At 53.7% G+C, this 22,093-nt stretch overlaps 1 protein-coding gene and 1 non-coding gene across 8 annotated transcripts in view; one reads left to right on the forward strand and one right to left on the reverse strand.

Moving 5' to 3' along the window:
* Positions 1 to 22,093, forward strand: part of Arap1 (ArfGAP with RhoGAP domain, ankyrin repeat and PH domain 1) — a 59,773-nt gene that overhangs the window by 20,220 nt on the left and 17,460 nt on the right. For 6 of the 7 annotated variants that reach the window (XR_012450878.1, XM_020163906.2, XM_020163901.2 and 3 more), the window contains 12 exons: positions 1,608 to 2,157; positions 12,895 to 13,076; positions 13,670 to 13,737; positions 14,327 to 14,448; positions 14,545 to 14,694; positions 15,048 to 15,117; positions 15,409 to 15,529; positions 15,957 to 16,159; positions 16,515 to 16,621; positions 18,540 to 18,739; positions 20,379 to 20,464; positions 21,895 to 22,077. Coding sequence is in view for 6 of the 7 variants with exons in the window: in XM_020163906.2 (XP_020019495.1) it covers positions 1,652 to 2,157; positions 12,895 to 13,076; positions 13,670 to 13,737; positions 14,327 to 14,448; positions 14,545 to 14,694; positions 15,048 to 15,117; positions 15,409 to 15,529; positions 15,957 to 16,159; positions 16,515 to 16,621; positions 18,540 to 18,739; positions 20,379 to 20,464; positions 21,895 to 22,077 (1,998 nt within the window). In the remaining variant the exon portion in view is untranslated. Of the gene's footprint in view, positions 1 to 1,607; positions 2,158 to 6,705; positions 6,845 to 12,894; positions 13,077 to 13,669; positions 13,738 to 14,326; positions 14,449 to 14,544; positions 14,695 to 15,047; positions 15,118 to 15,408; positions 15,530 to 15,956; positions 16,160 to 16,514; positions 16,622 to 18,539; positions 18,740 to 20,378; positions 20,465 to 21,894; positions 22,078 to 22,093 lie in introns of those variants that run through there. The other variant, XM_074083778.1, reaches the window with a different exon arrangement.
* On the reverse strand, positions 151 to 254 carry LOC141416303 (U6 spliceosomal RNA). The gene has a single exon (XR_012441066.1). It is a non-coding gene; the product is annotated as a U6 spliceosomal RNA (small nuclear RNA).

The raw sequence follows: 22,093 nt of genomic DNA on the forward strand, positions 1-22,093 counted from the left end.
TCCCTGCGTAGCTGGGATGACAGGTGTGCACTCCACACCCAGCCACTGACTGAAATGGGGTTTTGCAAACTTTTGTTTGATCCAGCTGTTCTTGAACTTCGATCTTCCTGATCTCTGCCTCCCAAGCAGTATGCAGCTGTATTTTTTTTTTTTAGTATGGAACACTTCACAAATTTGCGTGCCGTCCTTTTACAGGGGCCATGCTAATCTCTGTATAATTCCAATTTTAGTATACATGCTGCTGAAGTGAGGGTTTTATGTTTTTCGATGCTATTATAAATGGAGTCTTTCATTCTACTTTCTAACTGGTTACTGCTTAGAAGTGATTTGTTATATTAATTTTGACTACATTTTTCTTTTTTTTTTCCTTTTTTTATTGTGCTGGGTGGGGGTACATGGTGACATTTATAGAAGTTCTTACAATGTATACATTTTTCTGCAGTCTGTGATAGTTTCTCAGTTGAGCTGTTGTGCTTTCCAGCTCAAAACTATTATTGGCAACTGATGGATGGTTGGTCTCTTTTTTCCTAATTTTTTATAACTCTTGCGTATTTGTGTTATTTAGAACTTTCAGAGCAATGTGAGTAATAACAGTAATGATGAAGTGGATATTGTGTCTCATTCCTTATTTTAATGGGAATTTTCTATTTTTCCATTAAAACAAGATTTTGTTTGTTTGTTTAAGGCACTATCAATCTGTTTCTATTTTAGTTAGGCTTTTCTTTTGTAAGTAAGCTGAACAATGTTATAGTTTGCCTCTTTGTACTGTGGATGTAATCTGGTGACTTTTCTCTTTTGATCTGTTAGTCACCTTCTTTTCAAATCATCTCTGAACTGTTACCAGGCCAGGAGCTCTTGAGTTCAGGATAGAGTCCCTATTATCCTTTCCTTGCCTTGGTGGCGAAAGACATTACTCATACCTTTAGGGCCAGGACCCTGAGGCTGTGCGATATGAGTTGCCTCACCTTCCTGAGTGAGGGGAGGCTCTTCCCCAGACTGGGTATGCAGAGGGGCCAGCCGTGATGCCTTTTGACCCCACACATGCTCACTGAGCCCCTTGGCCTGGCCCTTATCTGGCGACTAGTGCCTCAGAGGGAATTGGGCCCTGACCTCGGTCTTGTGGACGGCAGGTGAGGGAGGGTGGCCCAACAGCCCAGCTGTGCTATTCACTAGTCTTACAACAGAGGCCAAGGCTCTGTGTGGGGGTGTGAAGTGTGGGGTGGGTCATGGAGGACTTCCTAGAGAGGGAGCTGTGAGCTGGATGCTAGGGCTGCAGTGGCTGGGCAGAGAGAAAAGCCCGTGTGTTCAGAGACCTGGCAGTATGTGGCCTTGCTTGGCCCATGGGGCAGAGGTAGAAACTCAAGAATAGATCCATGAACCTGTGATTTGAGAGGGGTTTTAGGACTTCAACATTCGGAATTTTAATCTTTTAGGATTGTCATTTGGGGGATTTTAGACATTAGGGATTTTGGTCTTTTGGGATTCAGTATTTGAGATTTGACATTCAGGATTATGATTGTCATGGCCTAAAAGAGCCACAGAGGGATGCTGGTCTTGGGGACCACTCCTGGGCTGCCGTGCCTCTGACTCCTGCCCCTCTATTTCAGGTCTGGACTGAGGCCTGCTGGCTGGGCCTCTGCAGGCAGGAACCATGGCGGAGGGTGGGGATGCTGCACTAACGGTAGCCGAGTGGCTGCGGGCGCTGCACCTGGAGCAGTACACTGGGCTATTCGAACAGCATGGACTGGTGTGGGCCACTGAGTGCCAAGGCCTCAACGATGCCCGCCTGACGGACATGGGCATGCTCCTGCCCGGCCACCGTCGCCGGATCCTGGCTGGTTTGCTCCGTGCCCACACACTCCCAGCTCCTGCACCCCGCCCTGCCCCACGGCCTGTGCCCATGAAGCGCCACATCTTCCGCTCACCACCTGTACCGGCCACTCCACCTGAGCCGCTGCCCTCAGCTGCTGGAGATGAGGGGATACCTATCGCCCCTCCCATCCCTCCCCGCAGGAGCTGCCTTCCGCCTGCCTGCTTCACGGCCCAGTCCTTGGCTGCCCCAGTATCTGTGCTGCCCCCACTGCCTGCCAAGCGACATTTGGTGGAACCAAGTGTTCCACCTGTGCCTCCTCGCACTGGACCTCCCCTCCCGCTGAGGTGAGTGATGCCTCCTGTGATGGGTGAAACTGGAGCAGAGGGTCCTAGAGACTAGGACCCTCTAGGGGTGTTGGTGACCTTCACAGTGGAGTACACAGGGTGTTTCTGGTGGAGGGAACCACATGTTCAAGCTCAGAGGAGGGAAGCAGCCAGGCCCCTTTGACAAATGTGGCTGGGTTGTTGCATGAGTGTGGGTGAGGCTTGGGGAGGGCGCTGTGGCTTGTGGTGCAGGCCAGGTTGGGGAGCCACGCAGGACTCCAGCAAAGAGTCTATCTGAGGGTAGATGCTATCAATCTGGCTGCTGGGGAGGGTGATAAGGATAGGCTAGGACTAGCAGACACAGTTAGGTAAGGCTCCTGCTTAGGCTGTGCTAACACACCTGGTGGTGAGGGGATAGATTGGGGTCAGATGTAGGCCCTAGAGTGACCAGGATTTGTGGCTGCCAGGACACAAGCAGAGAGGGCAAGGGAAGCTACAGTAGCCCCCAGGTTTCTGTTTTGGGTGGCTGGATGGGCAGTGGTGTCACCTCTTGATCTTGGAGCCAGGACCAGAAGTGAGTTTCGGAGGAAGTCTGAGTTCATCGAGGGACCAGGAGTGTGCGGTAACATGGGGGGGGCGGTCAGGGTACGTTCTGGCACCAGGACATGAGGTGTGGAGAAAGTGGAAGGTCTAGGATGATGGTTTTGAGGTGAGGGGGGAGCTCCTGTCATACATTGTGCTTAACAAATGTCACCAAGTCCCAGGACACCTCTGAGGCTTCACCCTGTTTTCTCTCCCTCTTCTCTGAACTATTTTCTCCTCTCTCTGCTCCTAGTCTGCCTTGTGTTCTTGACTTCGTCCTGGGCCCAGCCAGGAGGGAATGGCTAAGGCAGGGCTGGATGTGGACTTCCTGGAGGAGGGATGAGCAGAGAGATGTCTCCTGGTTCCTGTTTTCTCTGGGCACTGTGTAGGGCATTCTGTTCACATGACTTTTGATTCCTGCAGCAAGCCTTCTGAGGAATTTATGTCCTGGTTTGAAGCAGGAAAACTAAGGCTCAGAACAGGGAAAGGAGTACTGGCTGGATCCACTGAAGTAGGCTGGGATGTTCTCCTCACTCAGAGAAGAGCAGTAAGCCAGGGATCCCTAAAGACCACACCAGGTGTGTGGTGGTGTGAGATTTGATTGGTGGAAGCACAGAAAATTGTGCCTTTCCTGAGTCACACGGTTGGAAAACAGGTACTAGGGTCCCTGAGGAGCCTGGTCACGGCCTATACCAGAGTTTTCTTGTACTATTCCGCCATCTGCTGGTCACTCTCCTGCATACATGCAAGAGTAATTTCTATTCTTCCAACCTCATGATCCAGAGAGAGAGAGAGAGGGAGAGGGAGAAGGGGATATGAGAGAGTTAAAGTCTAGAGAGTTTGGGGAGCTCATCACCCAAAAAAACCTCCTCATCCTTTTCCCCAACCCATGTTGCCCTAGATGTCTTAGAAAGGGAGAGGCCTTCAGAGCAGGCTGGCAGGAAGAATGAGACCGGGATAGGGTCCTAGGCTATAGACCAAAGTATGAACAGTCAAAGCAAGCAAGGGTAGGGCTCCCTCTTCCTTTCTTCTGGGCCTGTTTTCCCCATTGGGTGTCCTCCATAGCCCTCTCCCACTGACGTTTGTTCAGGAGACTTGCAGGGTAGGATGGGAGTCTTTTTCATACCCACGCGTACTGGACCCTACTTTCAGAACCTCAATTTGAGCATAGCCATTTGGCCAACTTCTGGGGAGGGTCAGGCCCCCATGACCTTCTAGCTCCAAGTTAGGTGTAAGTGGCTCATACCTGCAATCCCAGCTACTTTGGAGGCTGAGATTGGTAGGGTCACAGTTTGAGGCCACCCCAGGCAAATAGTTCATGAGACCTCCCCCATCTCCAAAATAACCAGAGCAAAATGGGCTGAAGGTGTGGCTCAAGCGATAGAGCACCTGCTCTAGAGCATTAAAAAAAAAAGGGTCTGACCCTAGGTAGGTAGAGGGCACTAACTAAATCCATTCTGTGCTAAGAGAATTTACAGAAAAATTACAGCAATCCCTTGGGATCTAGGGGTGATTGGTTCCAGGGTCCAGTCATAAGAATGCTGTAGTATTTGTGGATAACTTATGCACATCCTCCCATGTACTTTAAATCGTCTCTGACTGGATTCCTTATAACATCAAATGTAATGTAAATAGCTGTTACACTGTATTGTTAGGAAATAGTGACTAGGAAAGAAGTCTGCATACATTCAGTACAGATGGAATTTTTTTCAAATGTTTTCAGTCTGCAGTTTGTTGAATTCATGGAACTCTGGGATATGGAGGATCAACTATGTTCCCCACAGTTTGGAGCCATTCCTAGGGCAGAGTGGGTTGGAGGGTGAAATGCCAAGCTTGGGTCCTTATGCCCTAGGATTGAAACATCTGGAGTTGTGGTCACCTGTGGTGTGTAAAGTCTTTACAGTGGTAAAAGAAATCATAGCAGATGGAGCCTCACCCGTTTCTAACAGGCTAAGGCCAAGCCCTGAGGTGATCAGGGAGGGGGCCAAGATAGAGCCCTTTGCTTGGCCACCTTGTCCCCTTCTCCCCTTCCTGTGATGCCCAGGCTCTTGGTACATGGTAGAAGACTGCTTCTGCCCCCCACTGCAGCTTTCTACCTCAGTCTCTCCTGACAGGATCCTTCTGCTCCATTTGCATTGCACCTCTTAATCTTGGGGACTGAGTGAGCATTTTTTCATCATGTGTGCACGTGTACTCTCGGGATCAACTCTACAGGAGGACTTGCCTGGGCCAGTTTGGGTGTGAGCAGGCACATTTGTGCAAGCTGTCAGGGTGGTGGCATGTCTGTGTATTTGCACATTTGTGCAGGTTCTGAGGGTGGCCATGTGTGATCCTGATAAGTCTAGGTGTGCAGGGATCTGTGTGTTTCAGTGGTGCAGTGAAGTGTGTGCGAGTTCATGGGCTTGTGTGCATTCTACATGTGCCCATGCTTATGCTGCTGTGAGGACCCCAATAGCATGTGGGTACATTTGTGAACAGTGTGTGCCTGCTGTTTGGGCGGACAGTTGGCACACATGTTATTTGTGTACAGTTAGGTGTGAGCCAGTGTGTGTACATGTGTATCCATGTGCTGCTAAGAAGGTGAGCCTAGTAGTGTGTCAGCTCTCCTAGGGCCAGAATCTGTGTTAATTTTGTTTGCTGCTAAGTGCACAACCTCTGAGCAGTGCTGGCTGCCTGACAATCCCTCAGTATTTGTCAAGTGAGTGGAGAGGTGAGGGCTGCCATGAGCTTTTTCACTGCAGATGCTGAGCTCAGGTGCAAGTGCATGCATTTGTGTATACAGGTGGCTCAGCACATGGGAAGGTCTCAGCACACATTGGCCACAGGGCTAAAAGGCCCTGAGTCCACCTTACGTCCCTTCTCCTCAGTCCTTCTTCCCAACCTACGTGTCTGGGAAGGGAGAAACCTTCACAGGAGGCCAGTGGGAAGCATGAGGCTAGGATAGGATCCTGGGGCTCAGACCAAGATGTAAGCAAGTCAGAAACCAAGCAAAGATGGAGTTCCCTCCTTCCCGCCTGGTAAGGGCCAAGATTCTCAGAACCAGGTCACATTCTGCCTGGCTAGGGAGGCCCAGAGTCTGTACCCTTTATAATTACTAAGCTTATGGTTGAGAACTTGCCGAGGACTCTAGAGATGCTAAGAAACTTGCCCAAAGTCATCCAGCCCTGCTGAAGGGAAGCCAGTGTTCAGACCTTGCCTCCTGGCCTTGGCCTTGCCTACTCAGCTTCAAGTATTACACACACGAACTCTCTGAACTTGCTTCCCAGAGTTACTCCACACAGCTCTTCCCAGCTTACAATGGGCCTCAGTTTTCTCCTCCGATACTTGGGTGCCTGGAGATATTTTGGGGAAAGGGAGTATTTGCCTGCATTTGGCAGCAGCTGGCTGGTTACTCTGAAAGACCTCCCTCCTGTGCCCCGAATGCCTTGCAGCGCAGCCAATCCCTGGTCTTTCTGAAGGCTGATCACTTGTTACTGGGGCAGAACCTGCTCCCTTCAAAGAGCCAATTTCCCAGCCTCTCTGAGCCTCCTGCAGGGGGATGGGGAGTGGGAGAGGCGACTGCAGGGGTTAGCCAGGGCCAGGACTTCTTGGGCACCGACCCTGTAAGGCCTCATGGGACCAGCAAACAATGCTGATTTTCCCATTTTAGCTTCGGGGGGGGGGGGGAGTGGGGGTGCAGTCCAGGGGCGGGGAGGAAGTGTCTGCCCCAGGGGATTCTGGGTGACTTTTCTTTCTCAGTCAGTGTTTTCAGGAAGTGTGTGTGTGTTGGCCAGAGTTACAGGGGAGGTGGAGGAGGCAGAGAGCAGGAAGCAGGGGAGACTAGAGCTGGATATACACACACACACACACCCACACACGCACGCACACGCGCGGGCACACACACACACACACACACACAAACACACACACACACACGACTTACACTCAGAGATACCAATCACAGGCATGCAAAGACATACCTGGTTCCCAACACCTCCAAGGGACTAGAGGCCTGGCTGTCTGTGAGACCAGGTCAGGCCAACAAAGGCTTGCATGGGCAGGCCCAGGACAGTCTTGCGTACATACTGAGCCTGCCTGTCTGGAGCCTTGGGAGTACTTGAGCCCAGGACCCGGTGGGCCTCTGAGGGTGAGCAAGGGAAGCCCTGTTTGGGCTGTTGGGCAGGTGGGAGGGAGACTAGGGGCCTGGGAGGGCAGGAGTCCCTGTGTGGTTATCTGGCTGTCACCTTGAGCTGGGTGCTCTACTCCCCTTCTCCTTTTTGCTCTCAGAATTTTCTGTCTTCTCTCACTTTCTCCACTTCTGTTTTTCCTTTTCCTCCCCTTGCTTCTTCTTCCTTCTCCCCTGGGCTTTCAAGGTCTCTGTCTCTCCATAAGCCTCTCCCTTGGGTCCGCCAGGAGCCAACAGTACCCAAGGCCTTTTCTGGGCCTTTCTCAGACTCTACTCCACAGACTGCCTTCCTGTGGAATCTGCTCCTCAGAGCTCTGGTGCTCATCTTCTTGGTCTTGGCATCTGCTCCTAGTTCCCTGCACCCCTCTGGTGATTCCCTTAAGGAGGCTTAGGTTAGCTTATCTCATTGTCAAGTTCAAGGTTGCTGTGGTTCTGAACACCCCAGCCTTGGTTCAGGGTGACTGGGGGTCATGTAGAGGGCTGGCACTTCATTGGTATGGGTCCTCCCAGGGCTGGTAGTGTGGTGCCTGAGGAGTATGGGGACTGGTCTCCTCTCCCCCAGTTACCATGGATCCCTAATGAACCCAGCAACCCAAGGGTCACTGGGGACATAGAGTGGCCTCTACTCTGGACTGTCACCTGGGATATGGGGAGGGGCTTGACAGTCCTGAGCTCCCAGAGGGCTGAGCTTCCTCCCTTGCTGTCCTCAGGAGCCAATGAGGGACAGGCCCAGAGGTACATAGAGCTGCCGTGGGAGATGTGGCTCTGCCGCCTCCTGCTCACGACAGCAGGGTGGCCTGTAGGGCCACTCAGTTGGGACCTGTGTAGTGCTGTAGAGGCCCAAAAGGCCTCGGAGCCTAGAGGAGGTTGAATGGGCTTCATGGAGGAAGAGGGTGGGTCCTGAGCATGCAGGAGTTGACTGTCTCCAGTCATTAGATGGCAGAAAGCCCCCAGCAGAAGCCTGGCACACAGTGGGTGTTTATCCAAGTAGTGCCCATCCCAGGGAGAAGGGCTGAGAACAGTGAGCAAGGCTGTGCAGTGGATTTTGGGTGAATCAAGCACTGATATAGTTGCTGTTTGGCAGGGTGGGGAGCTGCTAACTTTTCTAGATCAGGATGTTGGCAGGGTGGTGGTCATTTAGTCATTCAGTACACACTCACTGGAGCCCCCTCTGTGTTGGGTGATGTGAAGGCACAGAGGAGATTGACCCTATGAGAGGCAGGCTGCAGACATCCATTCCAGTAATGCAACCCGGGAAGGGATTCTGTGCTGTGGCCTGGGCAGAAGTGAGCAGGACAGAGGCCTGTGGCCTCATGGTGGAAGAGGAAGGGCAGCAACAGGGTGGAGGAAGCAACAGGCACAGGACTGAGGCCCACTTGATGAGGAGGCCAGGACATGAAGGAGGAAGTGGGCAGCTGGGAAAGTTTGCCCTGTGGAAAGAGGTGATGGGGAAAGAGACAGATGTCCAGATCACTGGACCTGGTCTCACCTCACATCTGTGCTGATGAGAGTCCCAGGACTGGATTGGCCTATGTGACATCTCAGGGGAAAGGTCCTGATTCCAGACTGGGGTGTAAACTGGGCCCCTTGTCCTCTGGGGTCATCTCAGTGAGCCAAACATTTACAGATACAGCCATGCTGAGCAATCGGAAGTGTGAAGACTGGGGGAGCCCCAAGAAGGTCCCAAAGGAGCCTGAGGCATGAGGGGAGGCCCACAGAGATGTATTTTGAAGGAAGTAGGAGTTTGGCTGGTAGGGAAAAGTATTGCAGGTGGAAGGAATCCTGTCTGCAAAGGCTTGGAGTGTGTGTTTATGAATACAGCTCAGCTCAGTCAGAAAGAGCTGGACTGTGATTGGGAGGTAAGGTCAAGGCCAGTCTGATACATTCAGTTGCCCCTCTCTGCAGCCTACCTGCCCTCAAAGTGAGCCTTGGCTCCTCTGGCCAGAGATGACTACAGACAGAAATATTGAAAGAGAACCAGGTGCAGGTGGAGAAGGAGGCAGCTTCTTGGCCTGACCTACAGGGCTGAGCTTCCTTTGGCCTCAGCCAGGGTGAGAAAACAGTGCTGATGATCTGTGGCGGGGGCTCTGCCTTAATGCCTGCAGGCAGGTCAGAGGGGACACTGAAACTCAGAGGGGAAGTGATCGACTGATGATGGTTGAGCTGGGACTCAAACCCAGGCCTGCCTGTCTCTGAAACCCTGTCTCCTGCCTGGAGTCCACACATCTCATTCTGCCTGGCATAGACTCTGTTTGTGCCTGTTGCTCTGTCATGGTTATTGACAACCCCGAAATGTTTCTGGTTTATACGATGAATGTTAGGGTCACTCTACTCTTACCCATTCTGACTTGAAGTCCTCATATGTCTCTCACCGCCCCCCCCCCCCAGGTATAAGGTCTGCTGTGTATTTTTCCCTAATGCGTAAACCACACTTCTTAGGCTGAGGACCTAGGCTAGGGTGGATCAGCCCTGCCTGAGGAGTTCAGTCTTGCCATGGATGCTGTAGCAGGGAGAGCAAATGGTTCATGCTCCTCTTGACTAGTGGAGAAAGGCGGAAGGCTAAGAGTCAGGGGCATGGGGGCAAAAGGGGAGCAGCTCTAGAGGCATCCCGGAGCTGCCTAGAAACCAAGGGCCATGGATTGGCACTTTAGATGCGGGTAGGCTTTTCTTGTAGAGCAGGGAGGGCAAGAGATGGAAGCAGTGTGATAAAGCTTGGAAGGGCTGTTGTGTTCATGCTGTGGGCTGGGACTGAGGCCATTGGGCAGCAATGGACTGGGGAAAGGATTGGATCAGGGGTGCTCCCCAGGCCCTATTGTCAGTAAGGGACACTGCCTCCTCCCTTGGGGATTTCCCACACGCTGTGCCTTCCTGACCCCACTTCTTCTTTCCTGGGCCTGGCCCTGACTCAGCAGGGCCCATGCCTGTGCTAAGCAGCCAGGAGGCTTCCTGGAGGAGATAGTTAGAGTGGGGCTACTATTTAGTGTAGAGGGTTACAAGAGACCCCTTCATCCTCCTTCCTGGGACATTGTCCTCTTCCTGTGAAGGGTCTTCTGGGAGGAGCCCTTAGACTGTGTCCCCTCTCCCTTCTTGTCATGGTCATAGTGACTGGCTGTTAGAATTGTGAGTTGTCTCTCTTGGACAGAATGCCAGCTCCAGAGCTGCCTACATTCTGAGTCTGGGTGGACAGATCCTGACCTGGCCTAATTTGTAGGTTTAAATCCCACCAGTGGGGATCAAAGACAATGACTTAGATGTTTGATGCCTCAGTTTCCTTATCTGTAAAGTGGGACCATAAGCTTACCTTATAGAGCTCTTGTAAGAAGTAAATGAATCCATGTAAACCACTTAGGAGGTAATTAGGAACACATGTAGACACACATAGTTAACTAATAAGAATGAATTAATCCAGGTATTCATTTATTTATAAATCTCTGCTTAGAGTTTGCTGGGAATACAAGAGTAAAAACGTTGAGCCCATTGATGGGTGGCAGGCCTCAGGGTGGCAGACCTCTTGGAGGCAATGAGGTCGGTGATGAGGTAGACTGGACACAGTGCCTGGACCCTGAGACTGGGGAGCAGGTAGGCACCCTATCGCCACCCTCTTCCCCCCAATCTGGGGGAGCTTTGGAAGCCAGGCCCTCTTGGGCCTGCTTGGCATTGGAGACAGGGAGCTTCCTCTGTTGCCACCTCCTCTGAACCACAGTCTGGCCGGCCCTGGCCCTGCTGGGTTCTGCTCTCAGCTGATCACAGGCTGGGGTTTCATGGGCCACTTCCTCTTGGCCTCTGGGAGGCAGCAGTGTGATGGATTCATGTGCTTGTCAGGAAGTCTCTGAGGACATCACACTAATCACCTTGGGGGCACCCCCAGGTTATGCTCTTGAGCAAGTGGGCACTCAGTCATTTGGGTCACCCTGTCAACTCTAATGACCAACTTGTCTGCCTACCCACAGACCCATCTACCTGTCCATCTGTTCTTCTGCCCATCACCTGTCTAGCAGGTTCTTGTCATCTGCTCAGCCAGGCCCTGCACTGAACTGTGGGGATGTTGAGTCAAGGCTGCCCCTGCCCTAAAGGGACTTAGGGCCAAATGGGAGAGAAAGCTTGTGTGCCCACTGGGGGATCTTCTTGGGTCCAGCTGAATATAAACCCATAAGACTACCTTGAGCCCCTGGAGAGTCAGTGGGGAGAGCAGTTTGCCATCAGGGCAGTGGCACGTCTGCCTCTATTGTGGGGTCCTTAAAGCAATCCATGCCACCAGGAACCACCCTCCGTGGCCCTCCAGGGGACAGTTGAGGGGTGAGGGACTGAGGATCAGAGCAGGCAGGTGGTTTCCAGGGAGCCAGCCTAACCTAGAAACCTCTTGCTCCAAGGGTCAATATGACTTCCAGCATCTTCTAGCATCTCACACATGTGACTTCAAGTCCTTGCCTGGATATGCTCAGGTACAAGTTGCCACAAGCCCTGACTTGTGCTCCAGGGGCAGCATCCACTGGCAGTCTCTCCTGGTCACGATGCAGTTCCTGCGCAGGCCAATGTTGCCAAGGCAGTGCTGCCTGGTAACGTGGCTGCCCTGCAACCAACAGCACGTTCCAGGGGAGCAGCTGGCAGCCAGCTGCACGTCTGACTCCACTTGGAAGGGAAAGGGACAAGTTCTCCTCATGCAAGGAGAAGGGGTGGCTGTAGTACTAAGACTGGGAAGAAGCCACAGGTCGTAAGATGCATGTGGGGTTCAGATCCCAGCTCAGATGCGATGCTAGCAGTGAATATGGCATGAGGGATGTACTTTGAAAACTGTCACCTGGGATGATGACTGAAGCTCACAAGGAAAGGAAGCATAGCAGGGACTGGGTAACGGAAGGAGGGGTGGGGGAGACTCAGTTGTACAGGACAAGAGGGGAACCAGTGGAGGCAGGAGTGGAAGCTATAGCTACAGGCTGACCTGTCATGTCCTCCTAGTCCTCCTTGCTTTCATGACAGTCACACACTGGCAGTCACTGCTGGGAAAACGGGGGAATAAAGCAGGCCAAAAGTAACCCGGGGGAAGCTGCCCACTATGCTACTCTTCCTCAGCCCCCGTGGGATGTGGACAGACACCTGGTGGGACCAGGCCTCCAGGGTTCAGCACTTGGTCTGGCTGGTGGGCCTGTAGCATCCCATGTGCACGTGACACAACTTGGCCATGGAAATAGTCCCCACTTTACAGAAGAGGAAACCAATGCACTGAGAAGCCAGGCACTTGTCCCAGGACACACAGAGACTGTGAGGCAAGATTCAGGCCTGTCTGTCTTTGGCAGAGCCTTTCAGGAGACACTTAGCTGCAGGGAGCAGTATGCTAAGATGACAGGTGCGCTGTGGTGGGATAGCAAGGGTCCTGAACCTAGCCCTGGAGGGTGGGGGAGGTGTTCTGGGGAGTGATAGTGGAGGTGAGGGGCCCATGTTTTAGGAGATGAGTATGGTGGGATGAGGGGAGCAGGAGAGGTTGGAGGGCACTAGAAGGTAGTGAACATTCAAGTCTGGGCAAGAAAAGAGGAGACCTGGATCCAGAAGCTCACAGTTCAGGGGCTTGGGTGTTGGTTTCTGGGACTCTGGTCTGTACCTTTGACCTTGGCCTCGATGCTTGTTTCAATCCTGTGCCATCCCTTTGTCAGCAAATGCCTTCCTCCCCTTCAGAATGCAGGTCAGGCTTACCTTCCCTAGGAAGCCTTCCTCACCTCCTTGTTCTGGTCTCTACCTCTCCTCCAGCATGGAGGCCTTGGGGGTGCATGCAGAGCCCTGGGGACAGCTGACCAGCTCATTCAGGCAGAGTTGCTTGCTTCCTATAGGCTTTGGGGAGTCAGGAGGGCTTTGGCCAGGAAGGTAAGGCAAGGGGCTGCATGTTGAGGGCTCCCATTTCTCCCATTTGGAGAAGTGTGTGTAGGGAAGGGGTTTGCTACAGCCCACATGAGCAGGACTCACTGGGGTTGAGCTCTGGCTGTGTTGCACAGTGATGCCAACTTTTGTTCTGTTCCCAGCCTTCCCTCCAAGGAGGAGGGGTTATTATTGCCACCACTGTCATCCGGTCCCCAGCCAGAGCCTGTGGAGCTCCTGTCCACCCTCCCATCCACTCTACTCCAAGGGCCTTTGCGGCCCCCATCTTCCCCTCCCTGTCCCCCGGAGATCCCTCCCAAGCCTCTCCGCCTGCCCCCCGAGTTCGGTAAGTGCTGTAGCTGGATGGCACTCAGGGGCTCCGGCGGGGTGAGATGGAACTCTGGATGTTTGTCTGGGATTGTCCCTGCAGAGCACGCAATGGTCACATTCCATTTCTACTTTGGCCATGAGCCCTGTGTGTGGCCTAGGCTGTTCCTGGGCCTCCCTGAGCATCCTTCTCTTTATCTATACCTGCCATCCTGACTGGCAGGCGTGGGTCCTGGTTGACTCCGGACTCTGGAGATAGCCATGTTCCAAGTCTGACCTTGGCTTGCTCCCCATCGAGTGGGGTTTGCTAGTCCTGGGGTGGTCTGGGTTCTTATTGCTTTGTTACCCTTTTGTGGACAGTCCCCACCCCTGACCCTAAGTTTGCTGCCTTTTCAGCCCTCCTTGTGGTGGCCCTGCCTCTCCTTTGGTATAAATAGCACTTCCTGTCCTCTACGCCTTTCTTTTGAAAGCCAGGCCAGGCCGGGAGGTGGGGTGGGGGAAGGGGGAAAGTCTTCCTGGTCTGGGGGTGGCCTTTGTAAAGCCAGGCATGGTGCTCAGGGAGAAGCAGCTGTGCTCCCTGCTTCTGAGTGTCCTGTGCTCCTCTCTTGCCAGATGATTCTGACTACGATGAGGCCCCAGAGGAGGGGCCTGGGGCCCCTGCCAGCGTGATGACCAAGAAGGTGGGGTAGGGCAGTGGTTGGGTGTGGGCTGTTTACCTGTGGGTGAAGGGAGGGCTGCCTACTGACCTCGTAGACCTGGAGGGCCCCCACACAAAGTGAGCAGTCATTTTTCAGGCGCGCTCTCCTTCCCCACTTCATCATCTTGATATACAGGGGTCTGGGGTCAAGTATAGCCCCAGAACCTTGGGCCAGGATTTGTAGCTCTGGTCTGTGACTCCTTCTCCAGGCTTTGGCTGCATCTGACTGAGCGTGTGTGTGACCCCCTCTGTGTTTCTGTCATGGAGTGGCTGTCCCTTTATCTTTGTTTCACTTTCTGTGTTCCCACGGTACCCTCTTTCTGTTTGCCTCGTTTTCTAGCCCTGAATCTTTCTCTAGCTCTCTATCTTTCTGTCTTTATCCTTATCCTAGGTCCATGTGTGTCACTGATTCTCCTTTCCCGGTGACTCTGGGTCCCTGTGTGGTCTCAGCTGATGGGGGAGGGGTAGGAGGAAACAGAAGTAAAAGTGCTGAGTTGTGGGTAGGGATGGAGTGGACAGGTGGGCGTGGTGGCTTGGAGGGTGTGTGATGATGAGTGGGCCTGGGGGGGCAGGAGGAACCCCCACTGAGCCGAGTCCCGCGGGCCGTGCGCGTGGCCAGTCTGCTGAGTGAAGGAGAGGAACTGTCTGGGGATGAAGAAGATGAGGATGGCCATGCTTATGAGGGCATTCCCAAGTGAGTTTCCACCCCACCCAGCTGCCCTCCCTCTCAACCCTGGCCTTCCCATCCCCTTAGCCCCAGCCTGCCTCTCCTTTCCTCCTCTTGTCCTAGTGGTGGGTGGCCCACCAGCAGCCTGAGCCCAGCCTTGCCCAGTCTGATCCCTGAGCTCCCACCGTACCCCATGGATGAGCTGCCTGGGGGCTCCACCCCCATCACACCAGTCATCAAGGCTGGCTGGCTGGACAAGAACCCACCGCAGGGGTGAGTGAAGTCTCCTGGCTCCTGCTGGTGTCTGCACGGGGAGGGCAGTGCTCCAGGACTGGGAGAGTCTGCCTCCAGACACACTGTACCTATCAATTGTCAACTACCCCTCCTGTCACCCCCAGACCTATGTTTTATTGTCGTTAAAATTGGAAAGTCCTACTTGGAGTCTAACTTCAATCCCTTTTACTGTAGGTAGAATCCATTTTCCTCTAGAAGGCTCTCTGGGATCTTTCCTCCTCTGAACCTGGCAACTTTGTGTGTGGTCTCTGGGAAGGGGGTGTGCTGGGGCACTCCTGGAACTTCTCCCCTAACCCCTAGTCCTTTGCTCTGCTGTCCTCCTGCCTCTCCAGATCGTATATCTATCAGAAGCGATGGGTAAGACTGGATGCTGACCACCTGCGATACTTTGACAGTAACAAGGTGAGGCCTGCATCTCTCCCTGACTTGACCCCTTCTCCTGCATGGGCCTAGACTGAACCCTGACATTGGGTCTGTGCAGAGTCCCTAGCTGATTCTCACTAGAACTGTAGTCTGTCCCCTGGAGCTGTGTCCTGGCCCGCGGACTGGCTATGGGCAGTGGGCAGGGCCAGCACAAGGCTATCTTTGGCCACCTGCAGCAGACTGGCCTGCAGCCCTCATTTTAGCTAAGGCTGGGGGACCCAGGGAGGCCCACCTGCACCCACTGAAATGCAGTCCCACTTTCTTCCTCAGGACGCCTACTCTAAGCGCTTTGTCCCCGTGGCCTGCATCTCCCGTGTGGCTGCCATTGGGGACCAGAAGTTTGAAGTGATCACAAACAACCGGACCTTTGCCTTCCGAGCAGAGAGTGATGGTGGGGAATTCTGGGGTTATGTGTATGTGTGGCGGGGGGAGGCGACTGGGAGTCTGGCCAGATAAGCGTGGTGGGGAGAGAAGCAAGGCACATGTGCTCCTCCACCTCACACTCAGGGAGGCATCATCCCTTTGTGGATGGGGAAGGGAAAGGGCACCCTCTGTGGCTGGCTCTGCTTCCCAGTCTCCCTGACCACAGAGCCACATGTCCCCAGGTTTAGGGCAGTCGTGCAGTGACTTGCCTTAGCCTAAGTGGCACAAACTGGGACTGGGGCCTGAGTGTGTTCAAGTCAGAGGTGCAGCAGAGTGACAGGCCAGTTTGGGTTGGCTTTCTGGTAGAGGTATTTCTGAGGAGCCTAGGACCAGGAAGCTCCTGGGAAGTCCCTGCCAGAACAAGCTCAGGTGTGATCTTCACCCCTTTCCCACAGTGGAGCGGAAGGAATGGATGCAGGCTTTGCAGCAGGCAGTGGCTGAACAGCGCTCCCGGGCCCGGCAGTCTAGTGCTTATCTGTTGGGAGTGCGAGGCTTGGAGCAGCCTGACCGTGCTGGCAGCCTGGAGCTTCGAGGCTTTAAGAATAAGCTGTATGTGGCTGTGGTCGGGGACAAAGTGCAGCTGTATAAGAACCTGGAGGTGCGAAGGGTTCTGTCTGGTCACTGAACCTACCCTGCTCACCTTAGTCCCTCCTCTAGGCCCATGCCCACCTGGGCTCTGCCTTCCTTGCATTGAGCCCAGCACTTTGGCTATCCTGCCTCTGATTGTGACTCCACCTCCCACGTAGTCTCTGAGCACTGCCTTCCATCCCCACCTGGTCTCCTGCATTCCCCATTGCTCATGGGCTCTTCACCCCTGCTCAGATTTCTGGGTCCTTCCCCTCCTTCTTAGGCGCTTCCCAGTCCCACTGGTGCCACCTTTCCCTCCTCTCCCTGCTCTTGGGCCCTATGCTCTCCTGCCAGAGCTTTGCCCTGATTCCCTCCCTCCTTGTCAGGAATACCACCTGGGCATTGGGATCACCTTCATTGACATGAGTGTGGGCAATGTGAAGGAAGCAGACCGGAGAAGTTTCGACCTCACCACGCCCTACCGCATCTTCAGGTGGGCCCCTCTCCCCCTCTTCCTCCCTCCTTCCCTCCCTCCCTCTTTGTTTTGCACAATGGGGGGAAATCTGCCCCTCCTTCTGGGCTGGGTTCCTTCCCTTCCCTTCCCTTCCCTTCCCAGCCCTGCCCCACCAGTGTAGGTTCTTTGCCATCACTAACCTGCTGTGGTTTCTTGGTTCTAAAAGTCTCCCTCCATCCCGCCTCCCTCTGGCCATCCTGCTTTCTGTGCCCGCCACACTGCTCACAGGGTTATCCTTCTGGCTTCTGCTGCCACCCTCCAGCCTGCCCCATTGCTGCCCTGAATGCTCCCCTGTCTCAAAGGACCTGTGCACTCTTTGTCTGTCCTTGTGTTCCTCCCTGGGCCTCAGCTGTCCTTCAGTGTTGATCTCTTCTGTGGGCAGCCTCACCACTCCTGGGTCTTCGGCCCCTACCTCTGAGGTGCTATGTCGTGTCTGGATTCTAGCCCTGGGTCCACTCCTGGCTAGCTGTATGACCTAGAACACCAGGAGCTTAGGACGCTGTGACACTGTGGGAACTGTTTTGTAACACTAGCCTCACTGCCACCAACACTGAGCCCAGCTGGCTATCCAGCAGGACCTGCCTGAGCTCTGGACCTGCCAGTCTGATGCTTTCTGGGTATCTCCTCTATGCCTCTCCCCAACCCCCACCTTCCACCCTTGGAATCCTTGTCTGTCCTAAATTTTGTGCAACCTATCACCATCCCTGTCTGCTCCCATCACTCTCTGCTCTTCACCCTACTGGCAGAGGCCTGGCGCCCTCTGGCCCCTGACACTTGCCTTCTCTACTTTTGGCTGCCTGAGTCTCTTTGCTACATCCACAGTGACCACAGAGTCATGGCCTGTTTTGTCGAAAACCAAGTTATTTGCTCATTTCTTATGTTTGATGTGCTCTGATGGCGTCATGGCCTGGGTTCTTTCCCATAATCTTTAACTACTACAAAGCTATAACCTGACACTCTGTGAGGTTTCCCTCTCTGTCCATTTCACAGGCCACCCTCTCCCCTGGTTAGTTACTGTCATAGCCTTAATGAGGTTGATATGGTGTTCGGGACAAAGGGCTTCCAAACCCCTTTTGTCACTGTTGACTGTGAGCACACAGAGGTGGGCCTACATTTGTCTGAGGCACTGGCAGCTTTGCAAAGTGGTCTTCAGCCCCTCTCCTAAAGTGCTTGATGCTCACGGCCATTTTATCTACAGAAGTGATGCCTTCCTTGGCCCAGCAGTGGGTTACGGGTGGTGTGGACACTTGAACACACAAGGTGTGGCTTGGAGGTGGTGGTGGCACCAGGGAAGGAGTCAAAGAGCTCTTTTATTTTTTTTGGGGGGGGCACAATCATACATTTATTGTCCAGCCAGGCCTTCCCACCCTGAAGGGCAGCAGACAGAGGCAGGGCTTCAGGTGTCTGTGTATGTTGGACCGGTGGAGTTCTTTGTGGGATGAAGGTCACAGTTGGGGCTGGGGATAGGAAGAAAGTTGAGGATGGGGTGGCAGACATGTCTGTACCTCCCTCCTTCTCACTTATATCTTCAATAGGTTCACCATCGTCCTCAGGGTGAACTCTGACATCCTCTGCCAGCCAGCAGGTCCTGGGATGCTCCCTTTATATGTGCTGTCCCCCCTGTGTAGAGTACTGTTCTATCTTGTCACCTGGCTCAGCCCTTCTTATCTGTTCCATCTTAGCCGGGCATCATTTCTTCCCATTCCCCAGGACTTCTCCACACCCATATATTTCTCTCAGGTTCAGTGTTCTTGACTTTGTTCACAATCTGCCTTCTCCAGACCCAAGATGCTCCCTCTTCTGACTCAGGGCTCCCAAAACCTTGTTTCCTCCCCAATGCTGCCTGCAAGTCCCCCTGAGGTCTTTCTTACCAGTCCTTCTACTCCTGTGTCCTCAGCTTCTCAGCCGATTCAGAGCTAGAAAAGGAGCAGTGGCTGGAGGCCATGCAGGGAGCCATTGCTGAGGCCTTGTCCACCTCGGAAGTGGCTGAGCGCATCTGGGCTGCGGCCCCCAACAGGTTCTGTGCTGACTGCGGGGCTGCCCAGCCTGACTGGGCCTCCATCAATCTCTGCGTTGTCATCTGCAAGCGATGTGCAGGTGTGTGTGCTGGGGCTCTGGGAAGAGGCAGATGGGTCTGTTAGGTGGATGGCAGGCAACCTGTCTGGCAGGCAGTGTTGGAGCCACAGTTCCTGAAGTTGCTCTGGGTGCTGAGCCACTCCTGCTGGGATTGGTCTTCAGTCAGTCGTGAATGGCACAAAGAGGGAAAATGGGTTGTTCAGGGCTACCTGGCAAGTAAGTGAGCCAGGACTCAAGCCCAGGTCTGTTGGGGTCTCCTCCAAGGGAGAGGTTGCTCTGAGTGGGGCTCCACACACAGAGGGAGGAGCTGGTGTTTTGTCCAGGGGACCCAGGGATGTGGTCAGCTTTGTGGGCTAGACTCTGTGTGGTGGGTGGAAGCTGAGGTTGGGCTGCTGCAGGATCCAGGAGCAAGAAGAGGAGGAAGCGCTGAGCCTTCTGGGGCTGTTTGGGATTTATGGTGTAAATGTCTGGATGATGGATCTGCTGAGGAGGGTGGAATGAAAGAGGGTGGAGCCCAAGATGTATTTATCTATTACCCTAAGTGATCAGGGGTCTGGCCTTTGCCATACCTGTGCTAACTGCAAGTATGAGGCACTCACGGGAGCCGACAGTGTTCAGGTGGTGGTTTTGGGTGGCTGCAGGTAAGAATCCCCTCAGGTGGGGATCTAGGAGAAAGGACGGGCATAGGGAAGTCACTGAGCTCAGGAAAGAACTCTGAGACCTGTGTGACTTCCAGGGCAGATGTTCAGGGGCTTGGGGTCATGAGGTCTGGGTGCAGGATAGTGGCAACCCAGCTGGGGACCAGATGAGGAGGTATCAACTCATGGAGGTGATAAGCTGAATGGGGTAGAGGTGCTCAGTGGGAGGTTGCGCAGGGATGTGGGGCCAAGGCCAGAACCAGGCAGTGCCAGGCACTCCTAGTGCCTCCAGCACCCCTCCCTGCTCCTGGGGTCCATCCTGGAACTTGTAGCTGAACCATGCTTAATTCCCTCCAGGCCCAACCCCTTCCCTCTGCTTTCATCCCACAGAGAATTATTAGGCACTAATAATGTACACAGTAATAACGTCCTGGGTGCCAAGGACAGAGCCTCCAGCAGGTGGTCAGGGTTCCTGCTCAAATCCAACTGGCATTCCAGTCAGACAGGAAGAGAATGCAGGAACCAAAGTACCGGTTTGTTCTAGAAAGAGAATGTGCTGTTGGGAGCCCTCTCTGAGGAGGTGACATGTCAGCTGAGTCCTGAATGACAGGAAGTGGCAGCCATGGGGAGATGGGGGAGAGAGTCCAGGCAGAAAGCTGGGGTTGGAGGGGAATGAGGTAAGGAATTTACATGTAATTCTGGGGAGCAGCCAGTTGTTGTAAAGCAGGATTTACAGTGAGAGGATTTGCATTTTAAAGCAATCAGCTGGCAGGGCAAGTGGAAAGTGGCCTGCAGGGGCCCAATGTGGCATAGGGAGCCCAGGTAAGGATTAGGGGGTGGGGACCCCTCGGTGCTCTAGTGTGGGGAACAGGGGTGCACACCAGGTTCCAAAGCTGGGCTGGAAATGGAGCTGCAGGCCTAGCCCCTGGGGCCTGCCTGTGAACCCTGGATGGGCTCTAGAGGCGGCTTAGTGCTCATGGGAGAGGCAGGCCTCAGGTGACCAATCCGGCCCTTGTCCGCAGGGGAGCACCGGGGCCTGGGTGCTGGTGTGTCCAAGGTGCGGAGCCTGAAGATGGACAGGAAGGTGTGGACGGAAACACTGATTGAGGTGGGGATGTCCCCCATCCACCATGCTTGCTGCTGATAACCATGAGCTTTGCTCCTCTCAGCTGCTCCTGGAGCTCTCAGCCTCCTTCCATCTCTCTGAACCCAATGCTGTGGAGCTGGGAAGATCTTTGTGATAATCTAGTAGGTGGGGATTTTGGAAAAGCCAACTTCTGGCAAAGTCAGCAAACTAGCCAGTGAGTTAAACATGTTTTTTTTTTTATAGTTCAAGGGATGTTAAAAAAAAAAAAAAAGGAAGAAGATGTAACAGAGCAAAGCCTAAACTATTTACTATTTGGTCTTCTGATCTAGTTTAGCTGTCATCCTATTATACAGATGTGGAAACTGAGGCCCTGGACTGGGTTATAATCTACCCGGGATTACCCAGTAAATCCATATTGACCACCCAGCCCTGCCCCTTTCATCTCCTTCCTGGCCAACCTGGGGCCTTCTCCTCCACTATGCACGTCCCTCAGAGCTTCTTGCCTCTCCGATCACCTGAATTTATATGCATAGTGGGTGCGAGATGCTTGTTTTGGGCATGCAAGTTCATGTACATTTACACCTGTGCGCTTGAACGCCCCGGGTTCCCTGGGAACCTGCAGCAGGAAGCTGGGACCAGGGAACTACCACACAGGGACTTCCTGGTAGCCCCAGCCAAGCTGGGGACTCCAGAGCAATTTAGGTGTCACATTCATATTTATGTGCATTTGGCACATAAATGCTAAGGACTTTGCACTTGTTAATTAATTGACTTTCAAAACAATCCTGTGTTAGGATTAAAATACCCAGTATACAGATAAGGACATTGAGTTCCTGGGAGAGAAAATAACTTGTTGAAGCCCCAGAGTGAGTCATTAGTGGCAGCAACTGTTCCTGCTTTATTCTCTGCTGCGACTCTAGCATCCCACTTAGGACATAACAGAGGGGAGTGGGGAGCCCAGGAAATGGCTGTGAAATGAATAATGAATAGAAGGAACTACTTCCCAGAATGCCACACCCCTGCCCTCTTCCAGAAACATCCCCCACTCCTCTTGTCTGGAGAGGGATGTCAGGGACAGAAATATTTCCAAAATGTCTGTCCACCCCATTGGCTGACAGGTTAGATACCACTCCTTGCTTTGACAGTCTCAGGAATGCAGTGTTCCAGATGTGGGGCTGGGTGGGGCAACAGCAAGGCCCCCGGGGACCAGGCGTGAGGTCTGAGGCGCCCACCTGTCAGACTGTCTGCCTCTTGTCCTGTCACTGCGCCAAGGAACTGGGCTCAGAGCCCAAGGCTGGGTGGGGGAGCACCATGGTCCCCAGCAGGCCATGCTCCTCACCTTCCCATTTGGGGAAGTGGATGGGTGGCCTGGCTTGACAAGCCCCTTGCCTGACAATCTGAGGACCTTCCAGATGTCGGCTGCCCTTCTGACTTCTTGTCCACACTCACAGCTCTTCTTACAGCTGGGCAATGGTGCTGGAAACCGCTTTTGGGCAGCCAACGTGCCCCCCAGCGAAGCCCTGCAGCCTAGTAGCAGCCCTGGTGCCCGGCGGCACCACCTGGAGGCCAAGTACAGGGAGGGCAAGTACCGCCGCTACCACCCACTCTTTGGCAACCAGGAGGAGCTGGACAAGGTCAGGGCACTGTACC

Source organism: Castor canadensis, chromosome 1 (assembly GCF_047511655.1).
Source record: "Castor canadensis chromosome 1, mCasCan1.hap1v2, whole genome shotgun sequence".
Taxonomy (NCBI): domain Eukaryota; kingdom Metazoa; phylum Chordata; class Mammalia; order Rodentia; family Castoridae; genus Castor; species Castor canadensis.